This window comes from Telmatherina bonti, assembly GCF_933228915.1.
Source record: "Telmatherina bonti genome assembly, chromosome: 20".
NCBI classification, from domain to species: Eukaryota; Metazoa; Chordata; class Actinopteri; order Atheriniformes; family Telmatherinidae; genus Telmatherina; species Telmatherina bonti.
Genome location: NC_136618.1, coordinates 33573811 through 33590647, shown reverse-complemented (window position 1 = coordinate 33590647; position 16837 = coordinate 33573811). Strand labels below are relative to the sequence as shown.

Genomic DNA, 16837 nt, shown 5'->3' with positions numbered 1-16837 from the left:
ATTTCCCTCTAAAATGACACTAGATGTGAGTTTACCCACCTCTCAGCAGGTGGATGAGGGTGTTTCCCAGGCTGAGGGTGACTGACTTGGTGCAGGTGACCCCTGTACTCCCACAAGGCACATTCTCTGCTGTGACGCTGAACAAACCACTGGTTTCCCTGGCCAGCACATACTGGCAGTCTCCCAGGAAAGAGAAGCAGTGGCCATCAAATGTGACATAGTGTGGATCACCGGTGGCAACGCAGACTCCGGCACAGACGGACTGGGAGCAGTGCCAGTGCCGCTCTTTGCAAACGCTGGACGAGAGGATGACCTTCAGTGTTCAGATGCTAACACGGTGTGATGCAGTGAGATGAGAATATTACCAGGTGTTGCAGTCTTTCATGATGGTCTCATTGCTGTAATACAGTCGGCCATTGTGGTGACATGGACACTCATCTGGCAGAACGCAGCGGTCACCCTGAATACCAAAACATGTCATCTAAGGTCACCAAACAGCCATATTTCAATAAAAAGATTAGATAGAAACCCAGACCAAGTAGACGCTTTGATGTTACTGGAGCCTGAAGATCATTTAGGGCCTGAAGTTTAAGTTCAGATTGAGATTCATGGCAAGAATTAAAAACGACAAAGTGAGCAACATTCATCGTTCAGAGATTGTGATTTCTATGATTCCTTGTTGAAAACGAGATGAATGGGAAAGCATGGTACACAGAATGGTGTAAATAAACACAGATTAATGATGGAGCTGTTGGGACACAAAGATGTCCAGTTAACTTGGAATAGAACATCATGTTGAGATGGAAACGAACCTCAGGGCCCCTCAGTACACACTATCCAGCATGTGATGAGCAGAAACATTCGTAATACATCTTCATAAGTTCAGTTTCAGACACGATGCTAGTGTTTAAATAACAGTTCAAATGACAGTTGCTCAAAAACAAGCCTTTATTTAACAAGCCTACTTATGATTTAGGAGTGATAACTATATATAGTACCAATTTATCCAACCTCCCCTTTATGTCTAAACTTCTTGAGGAAGTAGGTTTAGCTCAACTATGTTCCTATCTGAGCAGAAACAATGGGAAGAGTTCCAGTCAGGATTTAGAGCTCATCACAGCACTGCTTCAAGGTACTCATGATCTTCTCATGGTCTCAGATAAAGGACTTCTGTCTGGACTCATTCTTTTAGATCTCAGTTCTGCATTCGACACTATTGATCACAATATTCTGCTACAGAGGCTGGAACATGTTATTGGGATTAAAGGGACCGCATTAGACTGGTTCCAGTCATATTTATCTGATAGATTTCAGTTTGTAAATGTAAATGAGTCTTCCTCACACACCAGAGGAAGTCGTGGAGTTCCTCAGGGTTCTGTACAGGGACCAATACTTTTCATATTATACATGCTTCCCTTAGGAAATATCATCAGGCAGCATGGCAGAAACTGTCATTTCTATGCAGATGATACTAGATTTACTTCTTCATGAAGCCTGATGAGACCAGTCTGTTTGTTAGATTACAAAGATGTTGTACAGACATCAAGACGACTCTGGATGACTCTGAATTTTCTCCTAAACTCTGACAGACTGAGGTTTCTGTCTTTGGACCAGAAAAACTCAGAGCAATGTTGTCTAGCTATGTAATTAATCTGGATGCATTAATTTGGCCTCCAGTGCCCATGTGAGGAACCTTGGAGTTATTTTTGACAGGATTTGTCATTTGGTATGAAACCATGTCTTCCACCTACGTAATATTGCAGGAATTCGAGGCATCCTGCCTCAGTATGATGTTTGTGGATTTGTTACGTCCAGATTAGACGACTGTAATTCCTGATTGTTGTTCTGTTCCAGAAATGTTCTGAAAAGTCTTCATCTGATCCAAAGAGTTGCAGAGAGGGTTACAATGGGAAGGCAGACACCCTTTTCCAAAACTATGAAACAAAAGCATAAAAATGTTATTTTCACCTACTAGTAAGACTGTTCCCTGAGGACAGACACACCCCGACAGCGGCTCTCTGCAGCTTGTCTGCTGCAGAGACACCTGCTGATGTCCAGGAGGGTCCAGGCTGGAGCAGGTGAGGAGGCAGGAGCGTGGGGAGTAGACCAGAGATCCAGGACACTGCTGCACCTCCTCACAACGCTCCTGGGAGCAGTTAAATGACCCCTGTTCACACACACTTGGAAGAAAAAAGATGATTTATATTAAGTCTCTAAGCTTCAGGTGGACATAAAACATGAAAGGATCATTTAAAGGTTGAAGTTGTTGAATATTATTTATAGAAAAACATACACCGACATGCCAGAACTAAAAAGTACAAACATTAAAACAAATGATCCCAGAAGTCAGAAATCCAAAGCCATCTTGTGTGAGTGTGGCTTTGACACACTGAACCTCCGTTTACGCCTCAGAGTTTATGATGCATCAATAAATTTTCACAGTCTGCTATCATCATCCAAGGTTTGCATGTATTCTGAGTAAAATCATATATTTGTGTAATAATTAGCCATTTCTCTGTAGGCTGATCCCCAGATATCAGCACAGATAAGCCTTGTCACACACAGACGTGCTCGTACGGTAACATCAGACGGAGGAGTCGGTAAGCAGCTCGCTGAGACCGCCACCGAAGGACTGATGATCACTGTGGTGCAGAGATGCAATGAAACCAACCTATCCTGATTCACAGAGCAGGAACATAGAGCAGTTTCATCAGAGCTCTTTCACCACGGCAGATTCTCTTCAGAAGACAGAAACTACGCAGTCTGTGTGTTCTGCTGGCAGGACTGGCCTGCTTTCACAGCTGCTGCCCCAGCAGACGCTGGAAAGCAGGTTAAACTCTCCACCACAGAAGATATAAAACAGACTTCCGTTTCCGGTCATGCGAGTGTAAGACGTGCGAGTGCGAAGCTCCCGCAGCTATTTGTTAAAATTTCGATTTTCAGCAAAGTAGGCTCTAATTTTTTTATTTTTTCTTACTAATTCGGAACTATAAGGTGCACTGCTCCTGGCGTGAAAAATGCCGCCGAAAAAACCATCAAAGAAAGCAAGCGCGACGAAGCTGGCGGGGTCCGGGAATAAAGGCCTTAGTGAGTCCTCGGAGTCAAGTTCCGAGTGCCCCACTGAAGAGGCGCATACCACCGGCAACCAAGAAGTACTGGATGCTATTGCTACTTTGCGCTCTGAGTTGACGGAGATGAAAACAGATATTTGCAAATCTCTTTGGGGTGAAATTGTTGCCCTAAGAGCTGAGAATACCGCTGCTATCGCCAGTTTGGAAAAGCAGATCGCTAGTCAAAATGGAAAGCTGGAGGATATAGCGGACTCGGCTAAAGCTACATCTAACACGGTAGCGGACCTAGAGGGCAAAGTCAAGCATCTGGCGAGCCAAGTTGAACAACTAACAGAGAAGTGCACGGATCTCGAGGGACGCTCAAAGAGGATGAACATACGAATTGCCGGAGTGAAGGAAGGAAAAGAGAACGGGCAGCATGTGAGTGATTTTGTTGCACAACTGTTGAAAACAACGCTGAATCTGGACGATACCCCACTGCTAGACCGAGCCCACAGAGCATTAAGAGCGCGCGGAGAGGATGGCCCCCCGAGACATATTATCGTCAGGGTCCACTACAGCCAAACTTTGGATGAAATACTGCGGAAGGTCACAGCTATGAGAAATCTGACGTTTGAGGAGGACCGCATCCAGATATTCCGAGACCTTCCCCAGGCAGTGGTAAAACGCCGCGCTGCATTTACCCCAGCTAGAAACCTGCTGCGGGACAAACCGGGGGTGAAATTCGGTCTACTGTATCCTGCCAAGCTGAGAGTGACCCACGACGGCAAGGAAGTGGTGTTTACGGATCCTGCTGCTGCTCATCGCTTCGCGCTGGAGAACTTTGGAACCTAAATTGGTCCTTTACATGTGGACACCTGTGATTATACAGCCTGAAGTCTTGACTTACGGACACTTCTTATTACTCTCGAGGGCATGGCGTGGTTAAGGTATTTGCCGTATAATCACTTATTTCAGTTATTATTTTTATTTGGCTAGGGTCCACAGATAACTACTAAGATATGCCTGTTTTGCTTACAAATAAGTAGACAGCTGTGGGGCCTGTGTTGTCAGGGAGTTCGAGATCAAGTACTTTCTTGGAAACCTTCCTCGTGTTGGAGGTTATGTTCCAGCGTTTAAGTTTGATTTTTTTTTTTTTTTTTTTTTTTTGTTGTTGTCTTGTTTTGTTTTGTTTTGTCAGGGGGGTTTACCCAGGTGGGGGTAGGGAGGATGACTGCAAAGTTGCATTATTTACATGTAATAATTGGTGATGTCAGGACCAAATTCAAGTGCGGGTGAGAAAAAGGGCCATGTAACTTTTTGTACATGGAATGTTAAAGGTGTAAATGAGCCGAAAAAGAGAGGCAAAGTGTTATCTCATCTTAAAAGTCTTAAAGCAGATGTCATCTTTTTGCAAGAGACACATTTAAAAAACGACTCTCATAATAAACTTAAGTGCAGGTGGGTTAATCAAGTTTTTCACTCAACCTTCTCAGCAAAGGCTAGAGGTGTAGCTATACTGATAAAAAAAGGTGTGCCCTTCAGGCAGACATCTACAATAGCAGACAAAAATGGGAGATATATACTTGTAACAGGAGAATTGCATGCCAATCCAGTTATTTTGTTAAACCTATACGGTCCCAATTTCGATGATTCTGAATTTTTTAGGAAGATTTTTAGTCTTATTCCAGATATATCTGATGCCAATTTAATTATAGGGGGGGACTTAAATTTAGTATTAGATCCATATCTAGACAAGTCATCCACACGTAAAATAACATATTGTAAGGCAAGTGACCTCATCAAAACTTTCATGAAAAATTTTAATCTGTGTGACGTATGGCGAGCATTGAACCCAACAGGGAGAGAATATTCCTTTCACTCTCAAGTGCACAATGTTTACACAAGGATTGATTATTTTCTGCTAGACGCGAGGATACTTCCCAATGTATGTGTTGCAAAATATCATAACATAATTATTTCCGATCATTGTCCGGTTACATTTACATTACAAGTCTGTAACCCAACAAAATCGGAAAGGAGTTGGAGGTTTGATCCTCAGCTTTTGAATAATACCAAATTCCAACAATATTTAAATTCGCAAACTATGCTGTTTTTTGAAACAAATGATAAGAGTGATGTTTCGCCGTGTCTGCTGTGGGAAACCTATAAGGCATTTATTCGAGGCTGTATAATATCTTTCCAAGCTTCCCAAAAGAAACATAATAAAAAGGAACAAGTTCTACTGGAGGGGCAAATACAACAATTAGAAGCAGACAATGCGAGAATACCTTCAACTGATAAATATAATACTATCTGTGCGTTAAAATATAAGCTTAATCAAATCTTATCATACAACATTAGTAGAACTCTCACTTACATGAAACAAAAATACTTTGAGTTTGGAGACAAACCGCAAAAGCTTTTAGCAAGACAGTTAAAGCAACTGGAAAGTGACAGATCAATTCATAAAATTAAATCTGAGGGAGGAGCACTTCTTACTTCTCACAAAGACATAAATAATAGCTTTAAACATTTTTATAAATCACTTTATGCATCCCGTATGACTGCAAGACCTGAGGAAATGCAAAATTTTTTAGACAAGTGTGATCTCCCAATGTTGAATCAGGAGGACCGCAAAGTCCTTAATGGTAATATAACTTTTGAAGAAATAAACAAAGCCATTAGTTCTTTAAAAAATGGTAAAAGCCCAGGTACAGACGGGTTGAGCAACGAGTTTTACAAATGTCTAAAAGCTAAATTAATTCCGTACTTATGTAAAATGTATAATAAGGCATACGAAAATGAGTCCTTACCACCTACATTAAATGAAGCAATAATTACAGTACTCCCCAAAAAAGGTAAAGATCCGGAACAAGCAGCCTCATACAGACCGATATCTTTATTAAACTCAGACCAAAAGATTTTGACAAAAATACTAGCAAGAAGACTAAGTACAGTCATAAGTAAATTAGTGCACTCTGATCAGACAGGCTTCATTCCGGGTAGATGCTCTTTTCACAATATTAGGCGATTATGTAATATAATTTATTCATCCAACAATCAAGAGGACTTGGTAGTGCTAAGTCTAGATGCCGAAAAGGCATTCGACCAGGTCGAATGGCCATACCTTTTTGCTGTCTTGGAAAAGTTTAATTTGGGTAATAATTTCATTTCTTGGATAAAATTATTGTATAAAAACCCAGTAGCCAAAATTCTTACAAACCAGACAGTGTCAACACAGTTTATCCTCTCCAGAGGCACAAGACAAGGATGTGTGCTCAGTCCACTGCTATTCGCTCTGGCACTAGAGCCACTGGCAGAAACGATCCGGAAACACCCACAAATACATGGTTTCAACACAGCATACACGGCAAATAAAATTTCTTTATATGCTAATGATATTTTATTGTATATAACACAGCCTCGAACGTCCATTCCTGTAATTCTCTCTGTTATCAATGAATTTAGTAGGTTTGCTGGATACAAAATCAACTGGGAAAAGAGTGAACTACTGCCTGTTAAACAGGGTAATCAGGACTGGCTTACAACTCTTCCCTTTAAAGTGACTCCTGAAAAAATCACGTATCTTGGAATTATAATAACAAAAAAATATCCCTCCCTCTTAAAAGAAAACTTCAACCCACTAATGGAGAAATTAAAGAAAAACATTCAGTTCTGGAGGACTCTTCCAATTTCTCTAATAGGTAGGGTGAATGCAATAAAGATGGTATTTCTTCCGCAATATTTGTACCTGCTGCAAAACTTGCCGATTCTTATAACAAAGTCCTTTTTCAAAAAGTTGGATTCAATTATTATGCCATTTGTATGGAACTATAAATCACATAGAATAAAAAAGGAACATTTGACCAAGCATAAATCAGTAGGAGGGCTATCATTGCCAAACTTTAAGCATTACTATTGGGCAACCAATGTCAGAATAGTTTCGCTGTTACTTGATGACACAGCTCTACTTTCAAAAGGGTTGCAAATTGAACGGGAGGATTGCCTTCCTTATTCTATCGGAGCTATACTGCTATCACCCACCACCTTGGCCAGTACTTTCTATAACAAGAACCCTGTAATTCATAATACTATAAAAATTCTGAAACAAATCATTAGGAACTTCAAACTTAAAACACTATCGCTTTGCATTCCTATTTCATCAAATCCTTCCTTTCATCCTTCATGTGTTGATGGAGCTTTTAACATCTGGAGAGAGTCTGGATTGTATACTCTAAAAGAACTATATTCAAATGACACTTTTATGTCATTCCAACAACTACAAGAGAGGTTTGGGCTACCAAACAGTCATTTCTTTAGATACCTTCAAATCAGAAATTATGTCCACTCCCATCTTCCTCAGTTTCAATCAGCCAAACCGGACATGTTAGATGAATGTTTAAGTGATGGTTCAATATACCAACATAATATTTCCGTTATTTACAATACATTGCAAGAATGTACCAATCCTTCTACAGCTCACATCGAAGGAGAGTGGGAAAAAGAGTTTGGTACCCCTTTGGAAGATGGTGTTTGGCGACAGGCTTTGAGTAAGATAAAGGATGCTTCTATAAATGCACGTCACTGCCTGATCCAATATAAAATAGTACATAGACTACATTATTCGAGAGAGAAAATCTGTAAAATTTACCCAGAAAGTTCACCGCTGTGTGAAAAATGTGTCACAGAACGTGGTACTCTTTTACACAGCTTTGCACTTTGTCCTAAGCTCCAATCTTTCTGGTGTGATATCTTTGATTACCTGGCTAAAGTTCTAAAAAAGAGGATAAGTCCAAATCCAATTCTTATAGTTTTTGGAATAACACAGAAAACGGACATGCTGGGGTATGCGGAACATTGCTTTATATCATATGGATTAATACTAGCAAAAAAACTGATTCTCCAATTTTGGAAAGGAAAAGACGTCCCTTCTTTGAAGATGTGGATCACAGAATTAGTAAATACACTTCACCTAGAGAGAATAAGACATACTATTTATGATAACATGATTGAGTTTGAAAATATTTGGAAACCTTTAATCTCTTTCCTCGGAGACCATTAATCTGTGCAGTCATGGGGAGGGTTTGGGTGGGGGATTTTGCTGTGTTTTGGTACCTCGTCCGTTGGATGAAGATTTGTATGTATAATTTTATTTTATTTATTTCTTTTTTTTCTTTTTTTTGTATCATCACTATTATTACTATTACTATCACGATTAGTGACTTTCTTTGTTTTTTCTTTGTGTGTATATATTGAAAAAATCAAAGCAGCATATGTCATATAGAAGAGTTGTTAATAATACTCACTGCTTTCAATAAAAATATTTTGAAGAGAAGATATAAAACATGAATGATTGTAGCCTCCTCTAGAAGTGGAGTCTGTTCTGTTATTTCTTCTTGATGCTTTCGCGTTGCCTTTCCAGTCCAGTCTTCTCCAGCATGTAAACAGTGTTTTGTTTACTCCTCTTCCTCCTGAAGTCGACAGCTTGTTTGTCTTTAAGACGAGGTGTTTGTTTCTGCAGCGTCTGACAAACCGACTGACCAGCTCTCTGTACTGATACTCCCACAGCTGCAGAGTAATCAGAGTATTTCAGCAGATGACAGGACTCAGACTTGTACAGGAAGTCTGAGGGGACCAGTGTGAAGAGAAGTGGTGAGAGGACAGTTCCTTGTGGTGCACCAGTTCTGCTGACACACAACCTTTCAGTCTGTTTGTTAGCTAGCCATAAATCCAGGTGTGTGTGGAGGTTCCACCTGGAAGTTATGGATCTTCTCACATAACAGAACACGATGAGAAATGAACAGGATGCTCAAAGTGCTTCCTGATTGGTCCAGATGAAGCAGGTACATGATGATGTCTTCAAACAGAACATGATGATGAGCAGAGTGTAATGTGTCCTGAAAGTGTTCACATGTTGACTGAGGTGTTACTTCATCAAGTCTCTGCAGGACTTTCATGATGTGAGACATTAGGAGAACTGGTCTGTAATGGTTGGGATTGTTTAGGTCCTGGAACAAGACCAGTGGTTCCCACAGACCAGGAACTCTTCTGTCCATCCCTAAACATTCACATTTTACAGTTTCACATGGTAAAACATGCGAGTGTTGCTGCAGGTGGGAGTCGTAGAGAAATGCTCAAATTCTACAGTTATTTTCAGATTCAGTCTCGTCATGATGAACCAGTGGCTGGCAGACTGCAGCTTCTTCACAGATGACTTTCAGGAACTGAAGAGGTGATTATAACTTTCCTGTCACAGCTTTCACGTGATGAAAGTAGCGCACAGGAACACATAAAAGAATACGACTGTGTTTACGATGAGCTGTAAAAATATCAGCTGTAACTTCTATCATGCCTGTAACCCTCCGTCATGTTAAATAGCTCGCTTTACTGCACTGATGATAAGATTTAAACAGGAGTAAAGGTAAGAGCTGAGCTCTTAGTTGTTTTACAACAGTGACGGTTCTTTGAACAACAAACCACCTGGAAAAAAACACCATAAATAATTCATATATTATTAATTTTACGTATTGGACAGAAATGGGAAAACATGTCCAAACCTTTGACTTGTAGTGTTTAATTTAGCAATGAATATGATCCTTACTATTGCCAAATGTTAGAAAAAAAGTAGATAAAGGAAATATTTTCTGATGTATTTGTTCATTAATTTGCAGTGGAATTTATCTTAAATTATGAGTGGATTGACACATGTAAGTGAACCTTAAGAATGTGAAAAAGCCTGAATGTGACCAAAACTTCCTGGACTCAGCCTCATTTAAAGAGCTTGGCCCATTCCACTTGGAAGGGGAGGCCCCATGGAAGAACTGTTATGTCTCTCAGATGGCCTTGGTATACCCCCACCCCGCCAGCTTGAAGAAGTGCAGACTCCCAATAAGCAGTTGGGGATGAATGGACAGATGACATTGCTGTGAGTTCTGCTGTTAGGTTAAGTGTTAAATCACATTTTTAGGTCATATTATATCAAAATACTAAAACACAAGAAAACAGAAATGGACATTTTGACCGGGAGCATGCCACTGAGCCGTAAGCTTTGCACAGTAGCAGTATGGCAGTGGAAAGTGAGCTCTTTACTCACCATGTGTTGCAGGAGTTTTGAACTACAGCCCCAGGTGGAAACATCTTGTCTCCTTGTACACAAGGACACAAAGCAATGGGGACACACTGTCCCTGGTGGTCTTGGACAAGTCCTGCAGGGCACTGGCATCCAGGAACACAGACTCGGTGAGCCGTCCCATCTCCGCCACCATCACAGCTCCAACCTTGTTGCAGGTCTGAACAGGAGGCCATACAGGCCCGACCACACTCCTGGTACACTTGACCCCCTGAACACTGGACGGCTGGGTGGAGCAGAGAGAGAGGGTTTAGTTCAGACTGATAAATGAAGAGGAAGGCCTCTGTAGGTGGAGAAACAAGCACAAAGCCTTCAAATCAATGAGTTCTGAACTAAATGCAGTCACAAGTCAGTGATGTTGGGCTCTGCGTTAAAGTCCTTCTTTGTTGTCTGAGGTCATGACCACCAGGTGACTGAAGCAACAAAATCAGGGAATGAATGTTTGAAAGACACAATAAAACTTCACTGTGTCCTCCGAATAAACCAAGCTTACGGCAGAAAGTCTGGTTGCGCCAGTCGACTGCAGCTCCCTCCTGAGCGCAGTGCCGGGCGTAGGCGGTGAGGACGGTGCAGTGGCAGGACCTCTGTGGAGCGCAACCACAAACTTCCCTCAAACACAGACGGAAATATGGATCCCTCTCCACCAGGTCATGACATGCCTGCAGGATGGAGGAGTGAAAAGGGTGGATGATGAAGGAAAGAAGGAGCCTACCACCTTAAGAGAAGTAAAAGATGTTGTGCATGCTGACCTGAAACACAGGGCCATGCATGATGGTGCACACAGTGTCTGCATAGCGCCTCCTTTGGATGTATGTGGAGCAGGGTTCAGGTGGAGCTCCTCCAGGCGGACCACAGTGCTCTGTTGTAAATTTCTCTGCAAAGGACACTACACTGTTCTCCACATCTCCTTCTGGAGTTGTAAAGTCATCATGCTGGCTCCAGGTCAGCGTCCCACACAGGCCACGGACCTTGAACACATCGTATGAGGACAGCTGATTTCTGCGTGTCTATCAACAATGTTCTGAACGCACAGCAAAAGCTTCAGGAGAGAAATACTTCCTATGATTGTCTTTGCAAGAGCTGGATGTGGTTCAATCACCTTGTTAGCGAAGCCTGGTTGCAGTTGGATGAGTGCTAATGGTCCATCTAAGTACCAGAGAAGCTGGGCTCCAAAGGTCTGGATGAGGAGAAATAAAGAGGAGGCCTTGCGTACAACCAGGTCCCCTGTAACCACAGGCAACAGCTCCCTCCGGCCGTTCAGGGTCACTGAGCCTGAAAGTTACAGCAGCAGACATACTGAACATCTTCATATACCACAGTCATCACAACGGTCAGGAGAGACACTTTGTTTGTGTGAACAGTCATGAACAATACATGAATGCAAAGGCACAACATTTTGTTGAGAATCATATTAAAGCACACGAGCTGAAACAACTCGTCCATCTATCCATCTGTCCGTCGGTCCATCCATCCATCCATCCATCCATCCATACATCCATCCATCCATCCATCCATCTGTCCGTCGGTCCATCCATCCATCCATACATCCATCCATCTGTCCGTCGGTCCATCCATCCATCCATCCATCCATACATCCATCCATCTGTCCTTCGGTCCATCCATCCATCCATCCATCCATCCATCCATCTGTCCTTCGGTCCATCCATCCATCCATCCATCCATCCATCCATCCATCCATCCATACATCCATACATCCATCCATCCATCTGTCTGTCGGTCCATCCATCCATCCATCCATCCATACATCCATCCATCTGTCCTTCGGTCCATCCATCCATCCATCCATCCATCCATCTGTCCTTCGGTCCATCCATCCATCCATCCGTCCGTCCATCCATCCATCTGTCCGTCAGTCCATCCATCCATCCATCCATCCATCTGTCCATCCATCCATCCATCTATCCATCTATCCATCTGTCTGTCGGTCCATCCATCCATCCATCCATCCATCCATCCATCCATCTATCCATCTATCCATCTGTCTGTCGGTCCATCCATCCATCCATCCATCCATACATCCATCCATCCTTCTCTCTCCTTCATCCAGTATTTCATCATCCTCTTCTCTGATCTTTTACTCCACCACAACACTTTATCCTTTTTCATATAATTTGTTTCTTTTCTTTCAGGCACCATCAGGGGGTCCTAAGTTGGTTTGGTTCTGTGATATCTTTAGTCTGAGCCCCCATCACAAGTCTCCTCCTCCCCGTGTTGAAATGTGGGACATACCAGATCAACCAATCACTGAGTCTAAATGTGTCCATAACCCTCTGGTGAACTTACCAGAGTCTGTGACGGTGACTGTAGTTCGCAGAGCTGTGACTGACATCTCCTTCAGACAACCTGAGTCTCCTCCACCAGCTGCACACGCCCCACAGCGCACACCCACCACCAGCTTCCTGTCTACAAAGTCCTGAACACGAATGTGTCATGAGCACAAAGGACCAGGGACAGTCAGACACACATGTACTTGTGTGTGTATCATGTGTCTTACCTCCACAGCAATGAAAGGACAGTCTCCTCCTTGCAGTGAATACCTCTTTTTGTCAAAAGTGGTCACCTGTAATGCCCCCACCAGAGAGCACTGACCTGCACACTTCTCAGCACTGCACTGCCACTGGCCTGCGCTGCATGTACTGGTGGTGGTGGTGGTGGTGGGGTGGTGGGGTTAAGAAGAAACAGAGGGAGTTCAGCGTAAGAGAGGAGTGACAGAAAGACTTGTATTTAAGCTCACCAGGTGTTGCATCTCTGCTGTATGGTGTCTCCAGGCTGGTAGGTGCGCCTGCGGTGGAAACAGGGACAGTCGTCTCTTTTCAGACAGCTGCCCTGGTGGAGGTAGAGACCTGGTGGACACTCACACCCCCCCACACACTCCTCCCTGCACTGACCTCGGGCTGCAGGCGGCCCTGCAGACAGAGGTGACGAGCAGCTGGGGGGACAGGAGGACACACAGTCCGAAAACAGCTGACCTCTGGGGCAGGACCGAGCTGCAAAAAGGAAAATACAGCTGAACTCTGTACATGTCAGACCGTGAACCTATTTTCTGCTTATCTTCACACTGTGGCTTCTCATGGCATATAAACTATGACAATCATCACGCTTCATGTCCCTTTTCTACATGCCACTGCTACACCATATGCACCCATCTGTTAATCTATTTACCACACAGTGAGGCCATCCGCCATGTGATGACGACATGCTGCTGGGCACATTCACGGGCATAACTGGCCAGCGTGTCACACACGGCATCTTCCCTGTCTCTAGCTGGAAGGCTACAGTACAGGTAGAGACAGGTGTCTATGTAGGCTGCTGGCTCCACCTGGAAGAAACAGAAACAAACGTCTCTTTTTAAAACAAGTCAGAAATGTTAAATCCTGCATGTGGTGGATTCAATCAGCAAAATTTCTCTCTACTGATTTGGTGGTTTTACTGAGATTTAGATAGTATCATGAATTGATTTGTGTAAATAAAACTATAAGAAAGAAATAATAAACAAATTCACCCTTTAATACCTGACCCAAGAAGTAATGGAATTAACTTTTTATTACACTATACACAGTATAGTCTGGAATGATTTGTAGTGTTAAAGATGTCCACCAGGGGGCAGAAGAAAAAAATCAGATAGTTTTCAACAGAGTTTCTACCATACAGTCATGCAATAAGTCTCAGAATCTGTATGTATTAAATATGATATGAAGTGTCTTAGTGTTAATGAAAGATATGAAAAAGTAAAATTATGTCACTTCAGAAGTCATTTCTGTCTGTTTTAGAAAAACTGTGATTGTGGTTAAAAAAAAAAAGCAGTGGAAGAACTCAGGTCTTAGACCAGAACAAAGTACAACACTGACACACAGTTATTAGCTTTATCACTTGTATAATTAAAGAATAACAAATTCATCACCAATTGTATAGTTTATAATGTATTATAACTCTGAGATTTACCATCAGAGCTACCTACGGCACCCATTGAACATCAATCAATCGTCAGTAGTGGTTTGGTGATGATCCTGGATTTTCTCTTTACGCCAGACCAACCTCTCTTTGGCACATACTAACTGCATGTAAGACGAGTCTCACCCAAGAGTGAAACACTTGGCATTACGACCAAGTCTTAAGGTGCCTTGTTGTCACCATGGAAGACAAACAAATTCCCATCAACTCCTGACAACCACCCGTATCCAACCCTCATGGAAAAAGGCCTTTGTCTGTGAAGGGGCTAAAGCAACCGGAAGCAGATACACACCATTTGAGAGAAAGAGAGGTCAGCTGTGCTTAGTGCCTGACTGCAAACTGCTTTCTGATACTGGCAAACAACTGGTGTTTCTCCCTGAGATCTACGACTGCCATACTGAGGCATGACCTGGTGCTATGGTCCCCTCCCTAAAGAAGATCCATATAATCAAGCTTACTGTACCCTGGGAGGATTCTATGGATGAGGCATATGAGTGAAACCACCTGCACTATGCAGAGCTAGCTGTTGAAGCACAACAGCACGGCTGGAACACAGAAGTCCATCTAGTGGATGTTGGATGCAGAAGGCTTGTGGCAGCATGTACCACCAAACTGCTGAGAGACCTTGGAGGCAGGCGCCAGATGTGATCAGCCATTGGAACTGTCTCAGAGGCACCAGAGAGAAGCAGCCAGTGGCTCTGGACGAAGAGGGAGGATTGTTGGGCCCACAACTAAAAAGTCAGGAAGTATGCGGTCAGCTTACTTCCTGACTTGATGGAACGGGAGATTCTCTTTATAGATGTGCAGCAACTGTACAATGCTTCAAGTCAGTATATCTTGTTCAATCTGACACCAAGAATCAAAGCAGTTCTGAAGGAAAACAGGTCTGACCTGGAACTAGTGTGGTGAGTTTGATGAAGTGATTGAGGAGTAAAGTTGAGTCGAAATAAAGTGGAATTGTAATGAAAATAGATAAATCAAAGACTTTCCACCATTGTAAAAGAATTACTAGGAGAAGCTTTCGAAAGTTAATCATTAAATCATCCAATGAGAGAAAGAAATAGCGAGCAGGGATGTTATGTGACTGTGCTGGGTGTCAGCAGTATCTGACCCGGAGGTGACAGTGTGTGAAGGGGTTTTCCAGCAGCTGGTGGCATGCTGATTCTGCCTGTTTGCGAAGGGCAGGGTCTCCTGTGACATCACAGCTATGGCCGAGCTCTGCGGCATCACTGCAACCCTGGTGAACACAGAAACTCATTACAGAGGCACTGAAAGCATCCTGGTGGTCACAAAGCATATGGATCATACAAGTGGAAGCATCATGGTGATCCTGGTCCACTCAGACTGAACGTTAACAATGGAGTGAAAGTTCATTCAGTGCAGACCTCACTACCCTGGTCTGGGACTTTCCAGGAGTTACCGAAACTGGCAGCATATGGAGACACAGTTCCACTCACTGTGGTGAAATCATCTGCGGAAATCAGAAACAAAAAGGTTGGAGGGGTGTTCATGTTTACAAAAAGTGGAGAAGAAACAGTTCAGACCAGGGAACTGTAAAAGTCTGTTTACTGGCAGGTGGTGGTCATGCATGAAGTAGCTGGGATGTACTCTGATCTTTGATTATTGGTGTGGCAGTGTTACGACTGCGGTGGTTATGTTGTGTCTGTATGATTTTCTTTGTAAATATTTTGTAAATAGATGTGTGCCAGTGACGACAGATGCTCCTAGGCCTTCCCAGGATTGGGCTGCCTGAGGAGGTGAGCAGGTTGAGGTGTAATCGGCTGTTTTACTGCATAAAAAGAGGAAGAAGAACACGCTTGACTGGGGGCTCTGGCTGGCTGGTGTTCCTCCTCGATGTGAACACATCGCCATTAGGAGACAAATAGTCACATTAAATTTTTCCATTGTTGCTCATAATACCAAGAAAAGCCCCAGTCCTTCTGGATTTCTTAGCCCAGCTACCATCTGCTCTGCTCTGACACACACAGACATGTTATTTCTGCTGTTTGCCAGATTATTCTTTCTTCTGTGTGTATTCTTACCATCAGCGTCATTGTTGTAGACTCCACAGAGCCCCCTGGTGGCTGCCAGGTGCTCAGCGGTCACTGTCAGGTACACTGTGTTGACCATATCAAACTTCACTCTCACTCCAAGGCCGCTCTCCACAAACACAAAGTCCCCCAGCCAATGAACACTCACCCCTGTAAGGTAATCAGGAACACAACCAATCATTTCTCCTCTTTTATAAAAATAACTGGTGTTGTTTTTTACATGGTTAGAAAGTCTGATTTATCATCTTTATAACCCAGCAGGACTGGTAATGATGAGGTTTCTGTAGAACAAACAAGTAAACATGTGGATGATACCCACAAATGTTCCATAATATCAGTGTGATGTTCTGGTTCTGAGTTTCCAGGTGGACTCAACAATTCTCCAACAGTAATCAGGAAAAACCAACACTATTCATTTCACACCGTCAGGAATCTCAGCAGTGATGGAAGGGTGGTCTTAGACTGGTTTAGACTGCAGAGGGACATCCTACGATGCACTGGTCTCTTCCTTTTCATCTCTATGCTCCTCATCTTCCATGTATAAAAAATATGACAGTATGGGCATCATTAACGTATTCCTCCTCCTCTTGCAGGTCTTCCCGGATGAAAGCTGCATCATGCTGGTCTCTCTC

The 16837-nt window shown here is 42.9% G+C and overlaps 1 protein-coding gene across 1 annotated transcript in view; it reads right to left on the bottom strand.

Moving 5' to 3' along the window:
* The window catches only part of sspo (SCO-spondin), a gene marked incomplete at both ends in the record, with an annotated part of 143033 nt that overhangs the window by 112287 nt on the left and 13909 nt on the right, over positions 1-16837 (bottom strand). Inside the window, 14 exons of the mRNA XM_079260014.1 lie at positions 40-296; positions 366-460; positions 1973-2180; positions 10147-10408; positions 10676-10841; positions 10932-11150; positions 11282-11454; positions 12487-12616; positions 12698-12839; positions 12938-13190; positions 13366-13522; positions 15266-15391; positions 15540-15625; positions 16197-16355. Of these exons, the coding sequence (XP_079116140.1) occupies positions 40-296; positions 366-460; positions 1973-2180; positions 10147-10408; positions 10676-10841; positions 10932-11150; positions 11282-11454; positions 12487-12616; positions 12698-12839; positions 12938-13190; positions 13366-13522; positions 15266-15391; positions 15540-15625; positions 16197-16355 (2433 nt within the window). The remainder of the gene's footprint in view (positions 1-39; positions 297-365; positions 461-1972; positions 2181-10146; positions 10409-10675; positions 10842-10931; positions 11151-11281; positions 11455-12486; positions 12617-12697; positions 12840-12937; positions 13191-13365; positions 13523-15265; positions 15392-15539; positions 15626-16196; positions 16356-16837) is intronic.